The sequence below is a fragment of the Xenopus laevis genome, chromosome 3L, assembly GCF_017654675.1.
Source record: "Xenopus laevis strain J_2021 chromosome 3L, Xenopus_laevis_v10.1, whole genome shotgun sequence".
NCBI classification, from domain to species: domain Eukaryota; kingdom Metazoa; phylum Chordata; class Amphibia; order Anura; family Pipidae; genus Xenopus; species Xenopus laevis.
Genome location: NC_054375.1, coordinates 161,312,769 through 161,338,825, shown reverse-complemented (window position 1 = coordinate 161,338,825; position 26,057 = coordinate 161,312,769). Strand labels below are relative to the sequence as shown.

The 26,057-nt window shown below is 42.9% G+C and overlaps 1 protein-coding gene across 2 annotated transcripts in view; it reads left to right on the top strand.

Moving 5' to 3' along the window:
• The window catches only part of lcmt2.L (leucine carboxyl methyltransferase 2 L homeolog), a 38,387-nt gene extending 12,974 nt beyond the window's left edge, over nucleotides 1-25,413 (top strand). The window contains exons 2-15 of one of the 2 annotated variants that reach the window (XM_041587422.1): nucleotides 1,124-1,169; nucleotides 1,301-1,507; nucleotides 2,373-2,454; nucleotides 5,305-5,479; nucleotides 9,142-9,298; nucleotides 9,921-10,110; nucleotides 12,436-12,543; nucleotides 13,452-13,551; nucleotides 16,854-17,090; nucleotides 17,570-17,776; nucleotides 22,051-22,148; nucleotides 22,966-23,153; nucleotides 24,771-24,909; nucleotides 25,024-25,413. In XM_041587422.1, coding sequence (XP_041443356.1) covers nucleotides 1,311-1,507; nucleotides 2,373-2,454; nucleotides 5,305-5,479; nucleotides 9,142-9,298; nucleotides 9,921-10,110; nucleotides 12,436-12,543; nucleotides 13,452-13,551; nucleotides 16,854-17,090; nucleotides 17,570-17,776; nucleotides 22,051-22,148; nucleotides 22,966-23,153; nucleotides 24,771-24,909; nucleotides 25,024-25,182 — 2,037 coding nt within the window. In that variant the 5' untranslated portion in view covers nucleotides 1,124-1,169; nucleotides 1,301-1,310 and the 3' untranslated portion in view covers nucleotides 25,183-25,413. The remainder of the gene's footprint in view (nucleotides 1-1,123; nucleotides 1,170-1,300; nucleotides 1,508-2,372; nucleotides 2,455-5,304; nucleotides 5,480-9,141; nucleotides 9,299-9,920; nucleotides 10,111-12,435; nucleotides 12,544-13,451; nucleotides 13,552-16,853; nucleotides 17,091-17,569; nucleotides 17,777-22,050; nucleotides 22,149-22,965; nucleotides 23,154-24,770; nucleotides 24,910-25,023) is intronic. The other variant, XM_041587423.1, reaches the window with a different exon arrangement.
• Nucleotides 25,414-26,057: the final 644 nt, after the last annotated feature.

The window sequence follows — 26,057 nt, the reverse complement described above, 5'->3', positions numbered from 1 at the left end:
TGTTACAGTGAGTGTTACAGTGAGTGTTACAGTGAGTGTTACAGTGAGTGTTACAGCGAGTGTTACAGTGAGTGTTACAGTGAGTGTTACAGTGAGTGTTACAGTGAGTGTTACAGTGAGTGTTACAGTGAGTGTTATTACTGTGAGTGTTACAGTGAGTGTTACAGTGAGTGTTGTTACAGTGAGTGTTACAGTGAGTGTTGTTACAGTGAGTATTACAGCGAGTGTTACAGTGAGTGTTACAGTGAGTGTTACAGTGAGTGTTACAGTGAGTGTTACAGCGAGTGTTACAGTGAGTGTTACAGTGAGTGTTACAGTGAGTGTTACAGTGAGTGTTACAGTGAGTGTTATTACTGTGAGTGTTACAGTGAGTGTTACAGTGAGTGTTCTTACAGTGAGTGTTACAGTGAGTGTTGTTACAGTGAGTATTACAGCGAGTGTTACAGTGAGTGTTACAGTGAGTGTTACAGTGAGTGTTACAGTGAGTGTTATTACTGTGAGTGTTACAGTGAGTGTTACAGTGAGTGTTACAGTGAGTGTTACAGTGAGTGTTACAGTGAGTGTTACAGTGAGTGTTGTTACAGTGAGTGTTACAGTGAGTGTTACAGTGAGTGTTACAGTGAGTGTTACAGTGAGTGTTATTACTGTGAGTGTTACAGTGAGTGTTACAGTGAGTGTTACAGTGAGTGTTACAGTGAGTGTTGTTACAGTGAGTGTTACAGTGAGTGTTACAGTGAGTGTTACAGTGAGTGTTACAGTGAGTGTTACAGTGAGTGTTATTACTGTGAGTGTTACAGTGAGTGTTACAGTGAGTGTTACAGTGAGTGTTACAGTGAGTGTTACAGTGAGTGTTACAGTGAGTGTTACAGTGAGTGTTATTACTGTGAGTATTACAGTGAGTGTTACAGTGAGTGTTACAGTGAGTGTTATTACTGTGAGTGTTACAGTGAGTGTTACAGTGAGTGTTACAGTGAGTGTTACAGTGAGTGTTACAGTGAGTGTTACAGTGAGTGTTACAGTGAGTGTTACACTCAGTACTGTGTATAAGGGACTCCCCCATGTTGTGTATCAGGGTCCCCCCCCCAGTATTAGAGGTCTGACTGACACTTTTGTCTGTTTCCAGGAGAAAGTGACAGCAGGTTTGTGCCATGAAGAGTGACAGCAGGGTGAGTATTGCACTGACAGTTACATAGGAGTGGCAGTTTGTTAACAATGGGAGGGGTTATATTTGGGGTTATAGACATTTCATACACACTGAAAGTAGACTCTCAGGTTGTTACTGCAAGTGTCCTTACATTTACAGAGTACCAATGACTGCAGTACTCTCAGCTTGTACTAATGACTGCAGTACTCTCATCTTGTTACTCCTTGTCTCTATGCAGGTGCAGAGTACCAATGACTGCAGTACTCTCAGTAAAGTTTCAGCGGCATCCCTGGGTTATTTTGAAGATGAATACCAGAAATATTTTGTAAATCGAAAATGCCGGCGGTCTCCACTCATCCACAGGTAATTGGGTTCTGTGTTGTAACCCTGGCAACCAGGATTCACCAGCAGATGGGGTGAGGGTTGCACAGACCCCCAAATACTTCTCACTTAAAGGGCAGTATAAACATGAGTGCAATGGGATTCTATCCCTCCTACGTTACATTTGTGAAGTGCACATTGTTGGACTGTCTTTATGTGGCTCATCTAGTGAAAGGCTCATGTAACAACTCCATGTGGAGTAACTGTCACAACTGAAAGTCTCTAAAAGAAAAAGTCTTTTTATCCAGATGCAGTAGAGACAAAAGGAAAGCAATGTCTTTCCCATAAATCAAATCAGCAAAATAATAAATGGGTACGGATGGATACAAGCTCCAATCCCCACACTGAGCTCTGGTGCGTCTCATGCCTCTCTCTCTCTCTGTCTCTCTCTCTCTCTCTCTCTCTCTCTCTCTCTGTCTCTCTCTCTCTCTCTCTCTCTCTGTCTCTCTCTCTCTGTCTCTCTCTCTAATACTGAATGCTGGGCCTTCTCTTCCCTCATGTCTCTCTGTCTCTCTCTCTCTGTCTCTCTCTCTCTCTCTCTCTCCCTCTCTCACCAACCTGCTGAATATTCAACTGAGGCTTCTCCTGCCCAACTAGTCAGTCTGGGCCTCCTCCCTCGGTTATATTATTATATATCAGCTCAATATCACTTTACATATTTACTGATAGTCCCCAAATAAACATCCCAACTATACAGTCACGGAAAGGAAGACTCAAACAGAAAGGGGATGGACAGGAAATGGAATTATGGGAGAAATAAATTGTCAAATGAGGGAACTGGTTATTGATTGTTTGGAGTAAATAACTTGTTACAAACCACCCAATTCAGCCTGTTCTTTTGTTACAGGGGATACTGTGTACGATCTCAAGCTGTCACTTTCTGTATCAGGGAATTTATACGGGACACACAAGACTGTAGCCACAGACAGGTTTGTGTCTTTTTGTATAGATATCCGACAATATGCCTCATTCTTACTCTTTACAAAGCACCGATAATATCTCATCTACAACATGTTCTGCAGTTCTGGGCTCCGGTGATTAAATGGGAAATTAATGACAGAAAGTACAGAGAAGAGCGACTAAACTGATCAAGGGAATGGAAGGGATCAGTTATGGGGAAAGACAAGTTGGGATTGGTTACACTGGAGAAGAGACAGTTAAGGGGGATATGATAACTATATATAAATATATAAGGGGATATGATCACTATATATAAATATATAAGAGGATATGATCACTATATATAAATATATAAGGGGATATGATCACTTTATATAAATATATAAGGGGATATGATCACTATATATAAATATATAAGGGGGATATGATCACTATATATAAATATATAAGGGGATATGATCACTATATATAAATATATAAGGGGATATGATCACTATATATAAATATATAAGGGGATATGATCACTATATATAAATATATAAGGGGATATGATCACTATATATAAATATATAAGGGGATATGATCACTATATATAAATATATAAGGGGATATGATCACTATATATAAATATATAAGGGGGATATGATCACTATATATAAATATATAAGGGGATATGATCACTATATATAAATATATAAGGGGATATGATCACTATATATAAATATATAAGGGGATATGATCACTATATATAAATATATAAGGGGGATATGATCACTAGATATAAATATATAAGGGGATATGATCACTATATATAAATATATAAGGGGATATGATCACTATATATAAATATATAAGGGAATATGATCACTATATATAAATATATAAGGGGGATATGATCACTATATATAAATATATAAGGGGATATGATCACTATATATAAATATATAAGGGGGATATGATCACTATATATAAATATATAAGGGGATATGATCACTATATATAAATATATAAGGGGATATGATCACTATATATAAATATATAAGGGGATATGATCACTATATATAAATATATAAGGGGGATATGATCACTATATATAAATATATAAGGGGATATGATCACTATATATAAATATATAAGGGGATATGATCACTATATATAAATATATAAGGGGATATGATCACTATATATAAATATATAAGGGGATATGATCACTATATATAAATATATAAGGGGATATGATCACTATATATAAATATATAAGGGGATATGATCACTATATATAAATATATAAGGGGATATGATCACTATATATAAATATATAAGGGGGATATGATCACTATATATAAATATATAAGGGGATATGATCACTATATATAAATATATAAGGGGATATGATCACTATATATAAATATATAAGGGGATATGATCACTATATATAAATATATAAGGGGATATGATCACTATATATAAATATATAAGGGGATATGATCACTATATATAAATATATAAGGGGGATATGATCACTATATATAAATATATAAGGGATATGATCACTATATATAAATATATAAGGGGATATGATCACTATATATAAATATATAAGGGGATATGATCACTATATATAAATATATAAGGGGATATGATCACTATATATAAATATATAAGGGGATATGATCACTATATATAAATATATAAGGGGATATGATCACTATATATAAATATATAAGGGGATATGATCACTATATATAAATATATAAGGGGATATGATCACTATATATAAATATATAAGGGGGATATGATCACTATATATAAATATATAAGGGGGATATGATCACTATATATAAATATATAAGGGGGATATGATCACTATATATAAATATATAAGGGGGATATGATCACTATATATAAATATATAAGGGGATATGATCACTATATATAAATATATAAGGGGATATGATCACTATATATAAATATATAAGGGGGATATGATCACTATATATAAATATATAAGGGGGATATGATCACTATATATAAATATATAAGGGGATATGATCACTATATATAAATATATAAGGGGATATGATCACTATATATAAATATATAAGGGGGATATGATAACTATATATAAATATATAAGGGGATATGATCACTATATATAAATATATAAGGGGATATGATCACTATAAATAAATATATAAGGGGATATGATCACTATATATAAATATATAAGGGATATGATCACTATATATAAATATATAAGGGGATATGATCACTATATATAAATATATAAGGGGATATGATCACTATATATAAATATATAAGGTGATATGATCACTATATATAAATATATAAGGGGATATGATCACTAAATATAAATATATAAGGGGGATATGATCACTATATATAAATATATAAGGGGGATATGATCATTATATATAAATATATAAGGGGATATGATCACTAAATATAAATATATAAGGGACATTAATGAAATAGAGAAAGTACAGAGAAGACTAAGCTGATAAAGGGAATGGAAGGGATCAGTTATGGGGAAAGGCAAGTTGGGATTGTTACACTGGAGAAGTAATAAAAGAGATTCGTTCTGTGTTTGTCTTTAAATGTTATTGCATCTGAATGGGTAAATACTGCCCCTCACCCCTGTGCTGGTGAGTCTGTATAGTATCCCTGGGTTGTGCTGGAATAAATATAAGGTTTTTTTAGATTGACCTATACTAGATATAAGGTTATACAATTGGCTAGAAATAACAGAAAAGCTACATATGCACTAAATGTGTGTGTGGGGGGGGTTCCCTATGTTTTTGTGGCTCAGAAGACTGTTTGTTTCTGCTTATTCATGTTCTGTGTTTTTCCATTTCCAGATTGTTTCACTGGGATGTGGATTTGATTCCTTATTTTTCCGTCTGCGGACACAGTTGAAATCCCCCCTGTGCGTGTGGGAAGTGGATTTTCCCTCCGTTGTGAATCGCAAGCGCCTTATAATTCAGCAGTCTGAGACTCTTACAGATCTTCTGGGGAGCCATGAGACCCCGGATGGTAACTATGTCCAATAAATATAAAGATCTTAACCCTTTGCGTTAGTTGTGTTCCCCGTTTGAGCACTGGTTCTGGTACTGTACATGTGGGAGGAAACACTAGGAGTAGAGAGTCAGTCTGTAGTTGGGAGGAAACACTAGGATTAGACATTCAGTCTGTAGTTGGGAGGAAACACTAGGAGTAGAGATTCAGTCTGTAGTTGGGAGGAAACACTAGGGTTAGACATTCAGTCTGTAGTTGGGAGGAAACACTAGGGTTAGAGATTCAGTCTGTAGTTGGGAGGAAACACTAGGGTTAGACATTCAGTCTGTAGTTGGGAGGAAACACTAGGATTAGACATTCAGTCTGTAGTTGGGAGGAAACACTAGGGTTAGACATTCAGTCTGTAGTTGGGAGGAAACACTAGGGTTAGAGATTCAGTCTGTAGTTGGGAGGAAACACTAGGAGTAGAGATTCAGTCTGTAGTTGGGAGGAAACACTAGGGTTAGACATTCAGTCTGTAGTTGGGAGGAAACACTAGGATTAGACATTCAGTCTGTAGTTGGGAGGAAACACTAGGGTTAGACATTCAGTCTGTAGTTGGGAGGAAACACTAGGGTTAGACATTCAGTCTGTAGTTGGGAGGAAACACTAGGAGTAGAGATTCAGTCTGTAGTTGGGAGGAAACACTAGGGTTAGACATTCAGTCTGTAGTTGGGAGGAAACACTAGGATTAGACATTCAGTCTGTAGTTGGGAGGAAACACTAGGGTTAGACATTCAGTCTGTAGTTGGGAGGAAACACTAGGGTTAGAGATTCAGTCTGTAGTTGGGAGGAAACACTAGGATTAGACATTCAGTCTGTAGTTGGGAGGAAACACTAGGGTTAGAGATTCAGTCTGTAGTTGGGAGGAAACACTAGGGTTAGACATTCAGTCTGTAGTTGGGAGGAAACACTAGGAGTAGAGATTCAGTCTGTAGTTGGGAGGAAACACTAGGAGTAGAGAGTCAGTCTGTAGTTGGGAGGAAACACTAGGGTTAGACATTCAGTCTGTAGGTGGGAGGAAACACTAGGGTTAGACATTCAGTCTGTAGTTGGGAGGAAACACTAGGGTTAGAGATTCAGTCTGTAGTTGGGAGGAAACACTAGGAGTAGAGAGTCAGTCTGTAGTTGGGAGGAAACACTAGGGTTAGAGAGTCAGTCTGTAGTTGGGAGGAAACACTAGGGTTAGAGATTCAGTCTGTAGTTGGGAGGAAACACTAGGAGTAGAGAGTCAGTCTGTAGTTGGGAGGAAACACTAGGGTTAGACATTCAGTCTTTAGTTGGGAGGAAACACTAGGGTTAGAGATTCAGTCTGTAGTTGGGAGGAAACACTAGGGTTAGACATTCAGTCTGTAGTTGGGAGGAAACACTAGGAGTAGAGATTCAGTCTGTAGTTGGGAGGAAACACTAGGGTTAGACATTCAGTCTGTAGTTGGGAGGAAACACTAGGAGTAGAGAGTCAGTCTGTAGTTGGGAGGAAACACTAGGGTTAGAGATTCAGTCTGTAGGTGGGAGGAAGCACTAGGGTTAGAGATTCAGTCTGTAGTTGGGAGGAAGCACTAGGGTTAGACATTAAGTCTGTAGTTGGGAGGAAACACTAGGGTTAGACATTCAGTCTGTAGTTGGGAGGAAACACTAGGAGTAGAGATTCAGTCTGTAGTTGGGAGGAAACACTAGGGTTAGACATTCAGTCTGTAGTTGGGAGGAAACACTAGGGTTAGACATTCAGTCTGTAGTTGGGAGGAAACACTAGGGTTAGACATTCAGTCTGTAGTTGGGAGGAAACACTAGGGTTAGACATTCAGTCTGTAGTTGGGAGGAAACACTAGGGTTAGACATTCAGTCTGTAGTTGGGAGGAAACACTAGGGTTAGAGATTCAGTCTGTAGTTAGGAGGAAACACTAGGGTTAGACATTCAGTCTGTAGTTGGGAGGAAACACTAGGGTTAGACATTCAGTCTGTAGTTGGGAGGAAACACTAGGGTTAGACATTCAGTCTGTAGTTGGGAGGAAACACTAGGGTTAGACATTAAGTCTGTAGTTGGGAGGAAACACTAGGGTTAGACATTCAGTCTGTAGTTGGGAGGAAACACTAGGGTTAGACATTCAGTCTGTAGTTGGGAGGAAACACTAGGGTTAGACATTCAGTCTTTAGTTGGGAGGAAACACTAGGGTTAGACATTCAGTCTGTAGTTGGGAGGAAACACTAGGGTTAGACATTCAGTCTGTAGTTGGGAGGAAACACTAGGGTTAGACATTCAGTCTGTAGTTGGGAGGAAACACTAGGAGTAGAGAGTCAGTCTGTAGTTGGGAGGAAACACTAGGGTTAGAGATTCAGTCTGTAGTTGGGAGGAAACACTAGGGTTAGAGATTCAGTCTGTAGTTGGGAGGAAACACTAGGGTTAGACATTAAGTCTGTAGTTGGGAGGAAACACTAGGGTTAGACATTCAGTCTGTAGTTGGGAGGAAACACTAGGAGTAGAGATTCAGTCTGTAGTTGGGAGGAAACACTAGGGTTAGACATTCAGTCTGTAGTTGGGAGGAAACACTAGGGTTAGACATTCAGTCTTTAGTTGGGAGGAAACACTAGGGTTAGACATTCAGTCTGTAGTTGGGAGGAAACACTAGGGTTAGACATTCAGTCTGTAGTTGGGAGGAAACACTAGGGTTAGACATTCAGTCTGTAGTTGGGAGGAAACACTAGGAGTAGAGAGTCAGTCTGTAGTTGGGAGGAAACACTAGGGTTAGAGATTCAGTCTGTAGTTGGGAGGAAACACTAGGGTTAGACATTCAGTCTGTAGTTGGGAGGAAACACTAGGGTTAGACATTAAGTCTGTAGTTGGAGGAAACACTAGGGTTAGACATTCAGTCTGTAGTTGGGAGGAACACTAGGAGTAGAGATTCAGTCTGTAGTTGGGAGGAAACACTAGGGTTAGACATTCAGTCTGTAGTTGGGAGGAAACACTAGGGTTAGACATTCAGTCTGTAGTTGGGAGGAAACACTAGGGTTAGACATTCAGTCTGTAGTTGGGAGGAAACACTAGGGTTAGACATTCAGTCTGTAGTTGGGAGGAAACACTAGGGTTAGACATTCAGTCTGTAGTTGGGAGGAAACACTAGGGTTAGAGATTCAGTCTGTAGTTAGGAGGAAACACTAGGGTTAGACATTCAGTCTGTAGTTGGGAGGAAACACTAGGGTTAGACATTCAGTCTGTAGTTGGGAGGAAACACTAGGGTTAGACATTCAGTCTGTAGTTGGGAGGAAACACTAGGGTTAGACATTAAGTCTGTAGTTGGGAGGAAACACTAGGGTTAGACATTCAGTCTGTAGTTGGGAGGAAACACTAGGGTTAGACATTCAGTCTGTAGTTGGGAGGAAACACTAGGGTTAGACATTCAGTCTTTAGTTGGGAGGAAACACTAGGGTTAGACATTCAGTCTGTAGTTGGGAGGAAACACTAGGGTTAGACATTCAGTCTGTAGTTGGGAGGAAGCACTAGGGTTAGACATTCAGTCTGTAGTTGGGAGGAAGCACTAGGGTTAGACATTCAGTCTGTAGTTGGGAGGAAGCACTAGGGTATGTACATAAGGAAGTCTCTATGTAAATAAGGAAGCATTGTGTGTCCCTGATTGTCTCCCGAGGTCCCCTGGTTCTCTTATCTCAGGGGTATAAACTTCTGGGGGTGGATCTGAGTGATGTCTCCAGTCTCACTGCTGCTCTGGAGGGCGCTGGTATTGCCTGGGACTGTCCAACACTAATACTGGGAGAAGTGGCGCTGTGTTATATGGACCCAGAAAGGTAAGACTCATTGTTACTGTTTCACCCACAGGCCATTCCGACAGAGATCCCTTATGTAGCCAAGCTCAGATAGAATGGAATCCTTCTCTACGTCTTGGGTTACCATTAACCAGATCAGTGGGGATCTAACAGGTGAAACCAACATGTGAATAAGTGCCAGTTACATGCCAGTTACATGCCAGTTCCATGCCCCTCAGGCTGCCAGTCCTATTGTGTCTCAGCTCTGAGCTTTAGGCAGAGGGAGAGGAACTGTACAGAGCAGGGCATGCAGCTTTTTACTCAAACCCTTTCATTCAGTAAGTCATACCATAGAAAGACCCAACTATAGTTGTTGGTACAGGATATACAGAAATGGAGCACTCTGGCCCCTGGCACTCTGTTTGGCTCTTGGCAAATGGGGGTGCCCTGTCTGTGTATGGCAGTTGTACTTGTGAAATGTCACTTGGCCTCACCTCTGTCGTCAATGTGTGTGCCCTACTTTGGCTCTTGTACAATGTGAAACAGTATTGCAATTATATATATATATTTATATAGTTCCAGTTCAGCCTCCACAAAGGAACCGCCTGTTCCAGCTCAGTGTTGCTCTTGTACAAGACTTCTTCAGTTCTGTCCCTCTCTGCAGATCCACAGCGCTGATTGGATGGGCAGCGGAGAGGTTCAGAGATTCTCGCTTTGTCCTGTATGAGCAGAGTTTCCCCAGTGATCCGTTTGGGCGCGTCATGATGAGTCACTTTGCTTCTCTCAACTCCCCATTGCTGTCACTGACTTTGTACCCTCACATAGAGGACCAGGAGTGCAGGTTCCTTCACAAGGTTGGTGAGCTTGCTGGCTTTCTGCGCTATCACTAGTTTGTCTAGAAGTGTGCGCTACACACACAGGAGTCAGTCAGTACATTTTTGGTGACCCCGACTCCAGACCGAAAATTGCTTCTGACTGCGACTCCACAGCTCTGTATATAAACAGGTATGGGATCTCTTATGTGAAAACCTCATGTACAGAAAGCTTCCAGTGTGATGGTACAGTTTCTTGCACATTTCAAGGTTTTCATGTTTTAACAAGTGACTTTTATATTGTGCAATAGTGTTAGAGACTTGAAGATTGTGCAATAGGGTTAGAGTCTTGGAAATTGTGCATAGGGGTTAGAGACCTGGAGATTGTGTATTAGTGTAAAGCTGCCCATAGACACAACGATCCAATCGTCCGGCGGAGATCGGTCGTTTGGTCGATGGGACAGGATAGAAAATTTCTGTCGGCTTCCGATATTATCTCTGCGTGTATTGCCGATCATACGATTTTTAGTGGGAGACTGTCACTAACTTTGTCAGACATAACTATCGTACGATTACTGTCAGGGGCAGAACATTGGCTGATCTGTTCTTTTACTACTTCATTTGATCGGAATGGTAAGACTTTGATCTTTATGGTTAGTGGAGGTGGGAAAGTCTCATCGTACGTTGATTCGTACGATCGGATCTTTGTGACTATGGCCAGCTTTAGAGACTTGGAGATTGTGCAATGAGAGACTTGGAGATTGTGCATTAGGATTACAGACTTGGAGATTGTGCATTAAGGTTAGAGACCTGAAGATTGTGCATTAGGGTTAGAGACTTGGAGATTGTGCATTAGGGTTAGAGACTTGGAGATTGTGCATTAGGATTAGAGACTTGGAGATTGTGCATTAGGGTTACAGACCTGGAGATTGTGTATTGGGGTTAGAGACTTGGAGATTGTGCATTAGGATTAGAGACTTGGAGATTGTGCATTAGGGTTAGAGACTTGGAGATTGTGCATTAGGGTTAGAGACTTGGAGATTGTGCATTAGGATTAGAGACTTGGAGATTGTGCATTAGGGTTACAGACCTGGAGATTGTGTATTGGGGTTAGAGACTTGGAGATTGTGCATTAGGGTTAGAGACTTGGAGATTGTGCATTAGGGTTAGAGACTTGGAGATTGTGCATTAGGGTTAGAGACTTGGAGATTGTGCATTAGGGTTAGAGACTTGGAGATTGTGCATTAGGGTTACAGACCTGGAGATTGTGTATTGGGGTTAGAGACTTGGAGATTGTGCATTAGGGTTAGAGACTTGGAGATTGTGCATTAGGGTTAGAGACTTGGAGATTGTGCATTAGGGTTACAGACCTGGAGATTGTGTATTGGGGTTAGAGACTTGGAGATTGTGCATTAGGGTTAGAGACTTGGATATTGTGCATTAGGGTTAGAGACTTGGAGATTGTGCATTAGGGTTAGAGACTTGGAGATTGTGCATTAGGGTTAGAGACTTGGAGATTGTGCATTAGGGTTAGAGACTTGGAGATTGTGCATTAGGGTTAGAGACTTGGAGATTGTGCATTAGGGTTAGAGACTTGGAGATTGTGCATTAGGGTTACAGACCTGGAGATTGTGTATTGGGGTTAGAGACTTGGAGATTGTGCATTAGGGTTAGAGACTTGGAGATTGTGCATTAGGGTTACAGACCTGGAGATTGTGTATTGGGGTTAGAGACTTGGAGATTGTGCATTAGGGTTAGAGACTTGGATATTGTGCATTAGGGTTAGAGACTTGGAGATTGTGCATTAGGGTTAGAGACTTGGAGATTGTGCATTAGGGTTAAAGACCTGGAGATTGTGCATTAGGGTTAGAGACTTGGAGATTGTGCATTAGGGTTAGAGACTTGGATATTGTGCATTAGGATTAGAGACTTGGAGATTGTGCATTAGGGTTAGAGACTTGGAGATTTTGCATTAGGGTTACAGACCTGGAGATTGTGTATTGGGGTTAGAGACTTGGAGATTGTGCATTAGGGTTACAGACCTGGAGATTGTGTATTGGGGTTAGAGACTTGGAGATTGTGCATTAGGGTTAGAGACTTGGATATTGTGCATTAGGGTTAGAGACTTGGAGATAGTGTATTGGGGTTAGAGTTAATAAGAGTGGATTGTAGGGTTTGTTTGTTATCGATACAAGAGAATTGTCACCTGGCCTCATGACTAAATTCCACTGGTCTAATGAATTTCCCCAGTAATGTTCTGATTTTGCAGATTCTTTGGGTTGGTTGTTGAGCCAGAGACCCACACAGAGAAGGCTGCTTGTGGTTCAGTGTGAAGAACTTGATAGATTTTCTCGTGTCTCGTTGCAGGGGTGGCAGACGTGCAGAGTTCTCAACATGAATCAGTTCTGCTTGTCCTGTGTTGCTCTGTCAGAGACGCTTCGGATACACAACTTGGAGCCTTTTGATGAATTTGAGGTAACAGAGTTGCCCCCGGTCTCTTTCTGTCCCCTTTTTTCTTTGTCTCTGCTCTCCCATCTCTTAGTTTAGCGCTTTTCTGACCCTGCTGTCTTGTTTCATTGCCTCTGTGCTGTCTTCTGTCTCTCATGTTCCTCTGTTCCATCTCTGTGGCTTTTCTCTTCCCCTCACTCTCCTTAGTATGTACCCCTCTCACCCCCTGCCATCTTTTTTCTTTGTCTCTTCTCAACCCATCTCTGCTCTATCTTCAATCCTCTCCTTTGTCTTGCTTTCTCCCCTTCTTTTTGACTCTGCCCAGTCTTTCTGTCCACTCTCTTTTCTCTCCCCTTTCTTTCCTTGGCGTCTCACTGTTTCTCAGACTTTTTTGAATGAATGGGCTCAGTCTCAGTCTAGGAGAGGATGGCCAAAAAGATTTAGGAGATTTCAGCCATGTCATGGGAAGGGTATGGTGAGCTGTGTCTCTGTCCTCTGCTTCATTTGTGTTTGTTCTCACTCTTCTCAGTCTCTTCCCAATCTTTCCATTGTCCTCTCTTCCCTGACTCTTCAGTTCTCTTTCTTTATTTCCCTTTTACATCTCTACATTTCTCTCTTTCTCTACCCTCTTAACTCAATCACTCAGCTCCTTCTGTCTGTCTCTACACTCTCTTGTGTGTCTGCTCTCTTCTCTCTTTTTACCTTTGTCTTATCTTGCTGCAATTCCCTTTTTCTCCCCTCTTTTCTCCATTGTTCTTCTTTCTTTTCACACCCCACCAATCTTACGTTCCGTTCTGCCTCCTAAAATCCCATATTAACCCTCCACCATACCAGCCTTTTTTTCTTTTTTGTTGTATATTTCCCTGTTACTTTACTGATATTGTAATCTTCTCATTAAGTATTTTGGTGTCTTCATATTGAGTTTTCCCTTCTAGGAGCTGCACTTGAAGTGTTCCCATTATTTTATCCTTGTGGCTTCCCAAGGTTTCCTGGCAGAACGTCCATGTTTGTGTCCTATTCCTGAGAAGTGCGCAGGTTAGAGCTTAACCTCATTCATTTGTACCATGTGACCCAATGAAATGTCTCAGATCAGCCAGTATATCCATTCAACCTCATAGCTTCCAGAGAGTCATACATTTCATAACGGCTCCAGAACTTTAATTTACTTTTCAGTATCCATTAATATATGTATGATATGAAATGTCCCTGATCAGGGTAAACAACATTCTATAATGTTAATAAATAATTACAGTTTATACTTAAACTGCAAATAATAATTAGCTCACCCTGACAAAGTATTTCCAAATATAAACCTAATTACCTCTAGTACATTTTCCACTGAAACTATTATTTCCTTGTAGCTGCCATTGTTTGCTGTATAAATGTGATGCCGGTACTGTGAGTTTCTGACAGTCCTTGGGACTTGGGTCATTATTATAAACAGAAAAACCATTTGTGGAGATCATTGGCTATTTTGATACATTCTGCTATTTCTTTATTTGATTATTCCCATATAATATGGAGTACATTTCCATATGAAAACCCCATTTGCTGCAAACATGGCTGGAGGATGGGCTGCTTGCTGAGTAGGCACTGGGAGGGGGATGGAGAAGGGACAGTTGAGGTAAATGGCAGAGAAGTTTGTTACAGTCAGAAGTTGAAGTTGGGGACGGAATGACATGAGGGGGCTGCTTGACAGTTTATCCAAAACATCAGATTTGCGGGTGGGTGAAATTGCTGGGGGCATCTCTGAACTAGTATTTATGGAGTCGACTGACTGCGCACTTTAGGGTAGTGTGGGGGTAGGAGTGCTTGGAAGGAAAGGCAGGATTTAGTTATAAGGGAACCCACTATTAGATAAATAGGGAAATCTGTCGCAAAGACCCTACTTGTCCAACTGGCACGAGCCTTGTACTAGTGTAAAAATTCTCAAGTTACTTTCCTTACCGGGACATTGTGGTGATGTTGTGATGCTGATTCAGTTAATGACTATAAGAGGGACTTGGATGATTTCTTGGACAGACATAATACAAAGGCTATTGTGATACTAAACTCTATAGTTAGTATAGATATGGGGATATATCATTTATGTGACAGTAGGGAGGGGTGTATGTATGGGGCTGGGTTTTCATTTGGAGGGGTTGGACTTGATGAACTTTGTCTATTTTCAATCTGAATTAACTATGTAACTATATAACTATGTAACTATGTAACTATGTAACTATGTAACTATGTAACTGTGTAACTGTGTAACTATGTAACTATGTAACTATGTAACTATGTAACTATGTAACTAAGTAACTATGTAACTATGTAACTATGTAACTATGTAACTGTGTAACTGTGTAACTGTGTAACTATGTAACTATGTAACTATGTAACTATGTAACTATGTAATGTTTTTCTCTGCTCGAGGAGATTAAATGTGGGCAACTAAACATGCCGTTGGCCGTAGCCATTAGGAAGGAAGCGAGGGCTTGGGGAGATGAATGCACGGCTGAGAGACTTGTGTAGGGAGGAGAGATTTGGGGTTTTCTATCAGCTAAAGGATTTTTGGAAGTATTGATGGTGCTGCTGTTTTGGGAGAAAGGGTGGCTAAAAGGTTGGAGGAGATTTTAAACTAGGCTTGGGGGGGCAGAGAGTAACTGTTGAATGTAGGTTAGATGAGGGTTTGGGATAAAGGAAAATGGAGGTGGAGTTTAGGATGGGGATATCGACAATGGCAGGCAGGAGCAGAAGTTGTATTTATATAAGTTACAATCTGGTACCAGTATTAAATATGCAAGAATTCTGGCTGCTTCAAATGGGGAACTGGAGCTACTGATGGGGAACATCCTGAAAGAGCCTTCTAAGATCTGGAATGTGCTGGACATGTGTGTTTGCAAAGTTTTACTGCTTTGACATTATAGAAATATATTTGGAAGCTTTAAACCATCTCTCGTGATCGCAAGTACCCACTGAAGGGATTTCTCATGTGTTACCTCTTGTGGCAAGTAGGAATCAATGTCCTTACCTTACACATCCGCCATCACCTCTACTGGTGATTGGGTGAAGGTCCCAGACCTCCAATAATCAACTTCTTTCCCTGCAGGGTGGGAGGCTTTAGATTGAGTCTGACTCCCAAAGGGGCTAATGGCCCGTGTGAGATTACTTCTCACTGTGCACCCTTCCCTCTTGTGCTACTGTGTGGTGCCTTGTGGGTTAATTAGAGACAAAATGTTATAAGCAGCGAGAAACAGAGGTGGAACTATTTCGCTTGGCAAATGAGTACTCCTGGATATGTTCACATACATTAAATGTTGAACTAATGAATCCTGAGGAGCAGGAAGGCCACTTGAATGACCACTCCTCCCTTTTAGTTCCCACACTTACGCACATTCATACTGGACACATGGTTAGGACACAGATACCTTGAGTGATCTCCTAGGTCAGGTTGTCCACCCATCATCTCCCTGTCCATGTGGAACCGGAGGAGATAGGAGACAGAAGAAGGTAAGCTTCACTCGTGTGGCCACGCCTGTCCCGTTGGACCCCCAAGTCCTCACTATGGATGGGTGCTGTCAGCACCTTGAGCCTGCCGGCATTCTCCACCATTAACTGTCGTGGGAATACACCGGAACTGGAGATCACTTGAGATAAAGAGTGACGTTTCTTGACACGAGCTGTGTGGATTCTGTACTCACAAGAGGCACAATACAGAAAAATACAGAAAAAAGAACAGGGTGGGGGTTTTATACCCTTTTACACAACACGTTCTTACAACATGTGCAAAGGCAGAATAGTGTGGGAGCCGTACGTAAGTTTGGAGGAACCTTGAAGAGCGTCACACCTCCCACTAAAGCCAAACAACCATAAAACAATGAAACCAAACACAGAACTGATAAGCCCCCACTCTGGTAACGCAATGAATGTTAATCTGAAACTGCTTCACTCTGTCTTTGATGGGCAAAACAGTACTGAGCACTAATGGGGTGCATGAGTCTGTGGGTCAGTGTAGCTATTACACAACAAATGGAAACATTGGGGGTTAATAGGAAGCACTGTGAATGCAGATAACGGAGCAGTGATAGGGCCTCATCCAAGGAAGTTCAATGTCTATGCTGTCCTTCACTGAGTCTCCCAAAGGGAATCACAAATGATGTATTAATGTATTTATGTCTGATGGTGAAAACCTAAAAGAAGTAGTAGGAGTGGGACTTAGCTCTGCTGATATTTGGGATAAATATGTATTTTCTGTACTAGATATAACGACTCACCTGAGTGTATTTGCTGTATTAGATATTCTTGAATCTACAGCTGAGACACAACGTTCTTCTGATGTTTCTTCTGCTCTACAGAGTTGGAAATGTGCCCCACACCCGTTCCTCGGGGATCTCTGGAAGCCATTCCCTCACCTGTACCAGTCCGTGGTCTGCGCCGCTTTGGCCACCGCTCCTGTCGTATCTCCCCTCACCTTGTTGTAACAACTGGAGGCTTTGGGGAGAAGGACGGCAGACACCAAAGGTTAATGGACTTACATGTCATGTCACGTGGGCAGCACAACTGGGACAATGAGCAGACAATGGAAGGCTGGGGTGAGACTTTTGTACGGCTTCCTAATCCATTACATTTCCTTTCTCCTAATTCCTGACATAGTTTGTGAGTAATTCCCTTGTACATGAATTTGGTTAGAGTTGGGGAAATGTGGTTGGCTCAGTGTATTGAGCTGATTGTATAGAAGGACTGGTCAGATGAAACGCTCACTATTTCTAACATCACATGGATGTACAAGGAATCCTCTGTGCAGTGACATTTTGGGGAAGGTATTTGCTGCCTCTCTTGGTGCATAAAGTCCATCTGTAGGGCCAGTTAATATAGGTAAGGCCTTTAGTCTCTACAAGGTCACCGTACATTGGCCACCATGAAGTGCAGATGTGGAAATGCCACTGCTACATTCTACTTTTTGTCACAGGCTGATACTTATTCACCCACCTGGGTGTATCTCACACTCATAGGAATGATTCCCACATAACTACTGCCAATAGTACTTACCTGCCCGCTCTCATTGTCTCAGATGGGCGTCTGCTGCATTCACTTACCCCTCTCTCTGAAGGAAGGGGGGTTCTGGTTCTTGGGGGACGGTTTTCTCCATCTCATCCTGCCAGTGGGGCGTTAATGTTGAAACATATGAGTGGGAGCTGCTCCGTGGAAGTGACACAGATGAATTTACAGCCTGATATTCAGCGATGGAGGCACACGGCAACTGAAGTCCATCTCTCTGGTAATGACATTTACCCCCGCTGCCATATCATAATAAAAGCACTAACTGTGCCATCTACCCATGTGCCACTAACTGTACCAGCTCCAAATGTGCCACTAACTGTACCAGCTCCGCATGTGCCACTAACTGTACCAGCTCCAAATGTGCCACTTACTGTACCAGCTCCCCATGTGCCACTAACTGTACCAGCTCCAAATGTGCCACTAACTGTACCAGCTCCAAATGTGCCACTAACTGTACCAGCTCCAAATGTACCACTAACTGTACCAGCTCCAAATGTGCCACTAACTGTACCAGCTCCCCATGTGCCACTAACTGTACCAGCTCCAAATGTGCCACTAACTGTACCAGCTCCAAATGTACCACTAACTGTACCAGCTCCAAATGTGCCACTAACTGTACCAGCTCCAAATGTGCCACTAACTGTACCAGCTCCAAATGTGCCACTAACTGTACCAGCTCCAAATGTGCCACTAACTGTACCAGCTCCAAATGTGCCACTAACTGTACCAGCTCCAAATGTGCCACTTACTGTACCAGCTCCCCATGTGCCACTAACTGTACCAGCTCCCCATGTGCCACTAACTGTACCAGCTCCAAATGTACCACTAACTGTACCAGCTCCAAATGTGCCACTAACTGTACCAGCTCCAAATGTGCCACTAACTGTACCAGCTCCAAATGTGCCACTAACTGTACCAGCTCCAAATGTGCCACTAACTGTACCAGCTCCAAATGTGCCACTAACTGTACCAGCTCCCCATGTGCCACTAACTGTACCAGCTCCAAATGTGCCACTTACTGTACCAGCTCCCCATGTGCCACTAACTGTACCAGCTCCCCATGTGCCACTAACTGTACCAGCTCCAAATGTACCACTAACTGTACCAGCTCCAAATGTGCCACTAACTGTACCAGCTCCAAATGTGCCACTAACTGTACCAGCTCCAAATGTGCCACTAACTGTACCAGCTCCAAATGTGCCACTTACTGTACCAGCTCCCCATGTGCCACTAACTGTACCAGCTCCAAATGTGCCACTAACTGTACCAGCTCCAAATGTGCCACTAACTGTACCAGCTCCAAATGTACCACTAACTGTACCAGCTCCAAATGTGCCACTAACTGTACCAGCTCCCATGTGCCACTAACTGTACCAGCTCCAAATGTGCCACTAACTGTACCAGCTCCAAATGTACCACTAACTGTACCAGCTCCAAATGTGCCACTAACTGTACCAGCTCCAAATGTGCCACTAACTGTACCAGCTCCAAATGTGCCACTAACTGTACCAGCTCCAAATGTGCCACTAACTGTACCAGCTCCAAATGTGCCACTAACTGTACCAGCTCCAAATGTGCCACTTACTGTACCAGCTCCCCATGTGCCACTAACTGTACCAGCTCCATGTGCCACTAACTGTACCAGCTCCAAATGTACCACTAACTGTACCAGCTCCAAATGTGCCACTAACTGTACCAGCTCCAAATGTGCCACTAACTGTACCAGCTCCAAATGTGCCACTAACTGTACCAGCTCCAAATGTGCCACTAACTGTACCAGCTCCAAATGTGCCACTAACTGTACCAGCTCCCCATGTGCCACTAACTGTACCAGCTCCAAATGTGCCACTTACTGTACCAGCTCCCCATGTGCCACTAACTGTACCAGCTCCCCATGTGCCACTAACTGTACCAGCTCCAAATGTACCACTAACTGTACCAGCTCCAAATGTGCCACTAACTGTACCAGCTCCAAATGTGCCACTAACTGTACCAGCTCCAAATGTGCCACTAACTGTACCAGCTCCAAATGTGCCACTTACTGTACCAGCTCCCCATGTGCCACTAACTGTACCAGCTCCCCATGTGCCACTAACTGTACCAGCTCCAAATGTACCACTAACTGTACCAGCTCCAAATGTGCCACTAACTGTACCAGCTCCAAATGTGCCACTAACTGTACCAGCTCCAAATGTGCCACTAACTGTACCAGCTCCAAATGTGCCACTAACTGTACCAGCTCCAAATGTGCCACTAACTGTACCAGCTCCCCATGTGCCACTAACTGTACCAGCTCCAAATGTGCCACTTACTGTACCAGCTCCCCATGTGCCACTAACTGTACCAGCTCCCCATGTGCCACTAACTGTACCAGCTCCAAATGTACCACTAACTGTACCAGCTCCAAATGTGCCACTAACTGTACCAGCTCCAAATGTGCCACTAACTGTACCAGCTCCAAATGTGCCACTAACTGTACCAGCTCCAAATGTGCCACTTACTGTACCAGCTCCCCATGTGCCACTAAACTGTACCAGCTCCCCATGTGCCACTAACTGTACCAGCTCCAAATGTACCACTAACTGTACCAGCTCCAAATGTGCCACTAACTGTACCAGCTCCAAATGTGCCACTTACTGTACCAGCTCCCCATGTGCCACTAACTGTACCAGCTCCAAATGTACCACTAACTGTACCAGCTCCAAATGTGCCACTAACTGTACCAGCTCCAAATGTGCCACTTACTGTACCAGCTCCAAATGTGCCACTAAATGTACCAGCTCCAAATGTGCCACTAACTGTACCAGCTCCCCATGTGCCACTAAATGTACCAGCTCCAAATGTGCCACTAAATGTACCAGCTCCAAATGTGCCACTAACTGTACCAGCTCCCCATGTGCCACTAACTGTACCAGCTCCAAATGTGCCACTAAATGTACCAGCTCCAAATGTGCCACTTACTGTACCAGCTCCAAATGTGCCACTAACTGTACCAGCTCCCCATGTGCCACTAACTGTACCAGCTCCCCATGTGCCACTAACTGTACCAGCTCCAAATGTGCCACTAACTGTACCAGCTCCAAATGTGCCACTAACTGTACCAGCTCCAAATGTGCCACTAACTGTACCAGCTCCAAATGTGCCACTAACTGTACCAGCTCCAAATGTGCCACTAACTGTACCAGCTCCAAATGTGCCACTAACTGTACCAGCTCCAAATGTGCCACTAACTGTACCAGCTCCCCATGTGCCACTAACTGTACCAGCTCCAAATGTGCCACTTACTGTACCAGCTCCCCATGTGCCACTAACTGTACCAGCTCCCCATGTGCCACTAACTGTACCAGCTCCAAATGTACCACTAACTGTACCAGCTCCAAATGTGCCACTAACTGTACCAGCTCCAAATGTGCCACTAACTGTACCAGCTCCAAATGTGCCACTAACTGTACCAGCTCCAAATGTGCCACTTACTGTACCAGCTCCCCATGTGCCACTAACTGTACCAGCTCCCCATGTGCCACTAACTGTACCAGCTCCAAATGTACCACTAACTGTACCAGCTCCAAATGTGCCACTAACTGTACCAGCTCCAAATGTGCCACTTACTGTACCAGCTCCCCATGTGCCACTAACTGTACCAGCTCCAAATGTACCACTAACTGTACCAGCTCCAAATGTGCCACTAACTGTACCAGCTCCAAATGTGCCACTTACTGTACCAGCTCCAAATGTGCCACTAAATGTACCAGCTCCAAATGTGCCACTAACTGTACCAGCTCCCCATGTGCCACTAAATGTACCAGCTCCAAATGTGCCACTAAATGTACCAGCTCCAAATGTGCCACTAACTGTACCAGCTCCCCATGTGCCACTAACTGTACCAGCTCCAAATGTGCCACTAAATGTACCAGCTCCAAATGTGCCACTTACTGTACCAGCTCCAAATGTGCCACTAACTGTACCAGCTCCCCATGTGCCACTAACTGTACCAGCTCCCCATGTGCCACTAAATGTACCAGCTCCAAATGTACCACTAACTGTACCAGCTCCCCATGTGCCACTAACTGTACCAGCTCCAAATGTGCCACTAACTGTACCAGCTCCAAATGTGCCACTAACTCTACCAGCTCCGCATGTGCCACTAACTGTACCAGCTCCGCATGTGCCACTTACTGTACCAGCTCCAAATGTGCCACTAACTGTACCAGCTCCAAATGTGCCACTAACTGTACCAGCTCCAAATGTGCCACTAACTGTACCAGCTCCAAATGTGCCACCAGTGTCCCACTCTTCTGCTGCACCAACAACCAGTCACTCTTGGTTTCTATCTCTCTGTGATCCATTTCTTTCACCTCTCTCTTTCTATCCATGTCACCCGTCTGTCTCATACTGTGATATTCCATGTTTTCCTTCTGTCTGTCAGTCTGGTACATCCCTATAGTGTTTGGTTCAGTCTCTGCTCTGACTCCGGCACCTTCTGTCCTACAGACCAGCCGTATGTGTTTGTATTTGGGGGCCGCTCGGTGTCCACTTTGGCTCTACAGGACACGATGTTTCTTTGTCTCCACAAAATGAGTTGGGAGCAGGTACGTTGTACAGTTTGTAGAGAGGGATGGGCAGGGGAGATATATACAGTATATATATGTGTGTGTATTGGGCATATAATGCTAGAGGCAAATATATAAAGACTGGTGTGATGGGGGGGGTGAAGGAACCCAAAGTCATTATTAGTATAACATGGGGGTTCATTTGGGACAAATAGTGAAGTTTAAGAGGAACGTCCCACCAACTGAAATGATTTTCTCCATGTTTCCACCTCCCACATGACTTATTGGTATAAAGATGGTCGTCCTGGTTAGTAATGGTGGGGGGTCTGTCAGTTGGTCCCCCTATACCATAGCTCTGTTTGTTTTGCCAAAAGTCCATTTTAATGGAGCCTCTTTAAGGACATATTTGTATCAGGAGAAGATGAAAGCTGTATTATTTACTAGTAATTCATATATCTGTATCCAGTCGGCCATCTTTCCATATAGTAAATAGGCACATTGTGGTGATTCGGCTCAGATTTAAAGCTATAGGGAAATGTCATGTAAATATGGCCGACTCTCCACAGACACTCAGCTTTCTATTGGCTCCTTACTAAAGAAGGGCGGGCATAAGGCTAATGTGACCAGTGTTAAAGGTGCCAGATTGGCACAATCCTGTTGTGGGGCACATGCCCGTGGGACTGACAAGGCCGAAATGATGGGAATGAGGAGTCTCAAAGCAGGTCATGAGTTAAGTTGGTTCCTGATGGGTCTTGTGGTGTCTTTGTCCATAAACCACTGAAACCCAATGTGTCTCTATATAAAGTCTCCAGACTGACCAGCAACTGGGAAATGACTGATCTTCTCTCATTGGCAGGTACAAGTAATTGGCTGCACCCCCTCTGCTCGCCACTCACACAGCTCATGTAGTTGGAAGGGGGGCGCTGTAATATCCGGGGGGCTTCTTCCCTCAGGACTTCCCAGCGGTTCCATCGACCTTCTGGTGCCTTGTGGTTCCCATTTTAGCTGGCGACAACTAGAGACCTCACCTTCCCTCACCCCAAGGTAAGTGACTAATACAGTCCTGTCTGTATAACTCAGCCTGCAGCCTTGTGCCTTTATATGGTCACAGAACAACCCCTCAGTGACTTCTAATATCCTTATCATTTACAGTAGGGGGTACATTATCCCTTATAATACATGAGTGATACTCAGAGTTCCCTGTATAACTCAGCCTGCAGCCTTGTGCCTTTATATGGTCACAGAACAACCCCTCAGTGACTTCTAATATCCTTATCATTTACAGTAGGGGGTACATTATCCCTTATAATACATGAGTGATACTCAGAGTTCCCTGTATAACTCAGCCTGCAGCCTTGTGCCTTTATATGGTCACAGAACAACCCCTCAGTGACTTCTAATATCCTTATCATTTACAGTAGGGGGTACATTATCCCTTATAATACATGAGTGATACTCAGAGTTCCCTGTATAACTCAGCCTGCAGCCTTGTGCCTTTATATGGTCACAGAACAACCCCTCAGTGACTTCTAATATCCTTATCATTTACAGTAGGGGGTACATTATCCCTTATAATACATGAGTGATACTCAGAGTTCCCTGTATAACTCAGCCTGCAGCCTTGTGTCTTTATATGGTCACAGAACAACCCCTCAGTGACTTCTAATATCCTTATCATTTACAGTAGGGGGTACATTATCCCTTATAATACATGAGTGATACTCAGAGTTCCCTGTATAACTCAGCCTGCAGCCTTGTGCCTTTATATGGTCACAGAACAACCCCTCAGTGACTTCTAATATCCTTATCAATTACAGTAGGGGGTACATTATCCCTTATAATACATGAGGGATACTCAGAGTTCCCTGTATAACTCAGCCTGCAGCCTTGTGCCTTTATATGGTCACAGAACAACCCCTCAGTGACTTCTAATATCCTTATCATTTACAGTAGGGGGTACATTATCCCTTATAATACATGAGTGATACTCAGAGTTCCCTGTATAACTCAGCCTGCAGCCTTGTGCCTTTATATGGTCACAGAACAACCCCTCAGTGACTTCTAATATCCTTATCATTTACAGTAGGGGGTACATTATCCCTTATAATACAGGAGTGATACTCAGAGTTCTCTGTATAACTCACCCTGCAGCCTTGTGCCTTTATATGGTCACAGAACAACCCCTCAGTGACTTCTAATATCCTTATCATTTACAGTAGGGGGTACATTATCCCTTATAATACATGAGTGATACTCAGAATTCCCTGTATAACTCAGCCTGCAGCCTTGTGCCTTTATATGGTCACAGAACAACCCCTCAGTGACTTCTAATATCCTTATCATTTACAGTAGGGGGTACATTATCCCTTATAATACAGGAGTGATACTCAGAGTTCTCTGTATAACTCACCCTGCAGCCTTGTGCCTTTATATGGTCACAGAACAACCCCTCAGTGACTTCTAATATCCTTATCATTTACAGTAGGGGGTACATTATCCCTTATAATACATGAGTGATACTCAGAATTCCCTGTATAACTCAGCCTGCAGCCTTGTGCCTTTATATGGTCACAGAACAACCCCTCAGTGACTTCTAATATCCTTATCATTTACAGTAGGGGGTACATTATCCCTTATAATACAGTATCATTGGTCCCTCAGATATTCTCACAGCTCTCACGTGATTGGGGAGAAGTTATTACTGGTCGGAGGCGTTTGGATCCAGTGTGAGGGGTCGGTGCCGGGGGTGAGTGTAGTGGATGTGACTAGTGGACACGTTGCTGAGTATCAGATTAACACTGTGAGTATCCGCCAGCCCCTTTGAGTCAAAGAGAAGCCCCCCAATACTCTGCTGATCCCCAATACTCTGCTGATCCCCAATACTCTGCTGATCCCCATTATTGTGTCTCCTCAGTGGTCGCTGGAGTGGCCCCTCATGGCTCACGGGCACAGCTCTGTTTTACTTGCGGATGAAGAGAAGTTGCTGATCGTGGGGGGAGGAGGGAACTGTTTCTCATTTGGGACCCACCTCAACCCACAGCCGGTGTTCATATCGCTCCCCCCTGACCTGTGAGCGGCTGCTGTAGAGTGTCAGCGAGTGGAACAGCTGGAGATTATAACTGATACAAGATATACGGGATATTCGGTGTATTGTGGGGGTGGGGCTCCGGGGCTGATACTGACAAGTGAACCAATGGGAGGCCACCAGGATTCTTCCCACAATGCACTATTCTCCCTTAATGGCAAAATGAACATGTGATAAAAACTTCACCAAAATAAAACATTTTCTACATATGAATTAAAAGTTCTGCCCCAATGGGACTTTGCTGAGAGGAAGGTGAGGGTGTTGTGCAACTACACGTCCCTCGCTGATGTGCACAGGTTGTTTATTGAACATACACAGGGTTTACTCACTCCCCACGACCCCTACTCTGCACCCCCAATGTGCCACTTCCATGTTGGATTGTTCAGCGCAGTGGGGGGTCCAATGGCTGCCAGACGGGGGGCTCTAAACATCTTCCCAGTTGGACAAATTAAAAACGCTGCAGTTTTGCTAAAAACAATCTCATTGTAAATCTTCTTTAAATGGACAATGTCTTTATTTCTAAAGGGGAACTTTCCCTTAGAAGCAGTAATTGTCAGTAAATATAAATCCTTACGAGTGACGCCGCAGCCCTGAAACTGCCAAATCCAGAAATAAATCCCAACTCTCGTTATAGGGACCCACTAATGATTGGAAATCATATATTTCCAGATATGTTGTGGCTGCTTTTCATAGTTAATTGTATTAGTGGTGAAATATTTAGTTCTATTTGCATTTGTAATGTGCAGTCAAGTCAATGTATCACTCAGCACTGCCACCTTGTGTCTAACAGCTGAAAGAGCAATAGAATGTAATTATCTCTTATAATCCCCAACTTCATCACTTATTCCATATTTCCCACTATT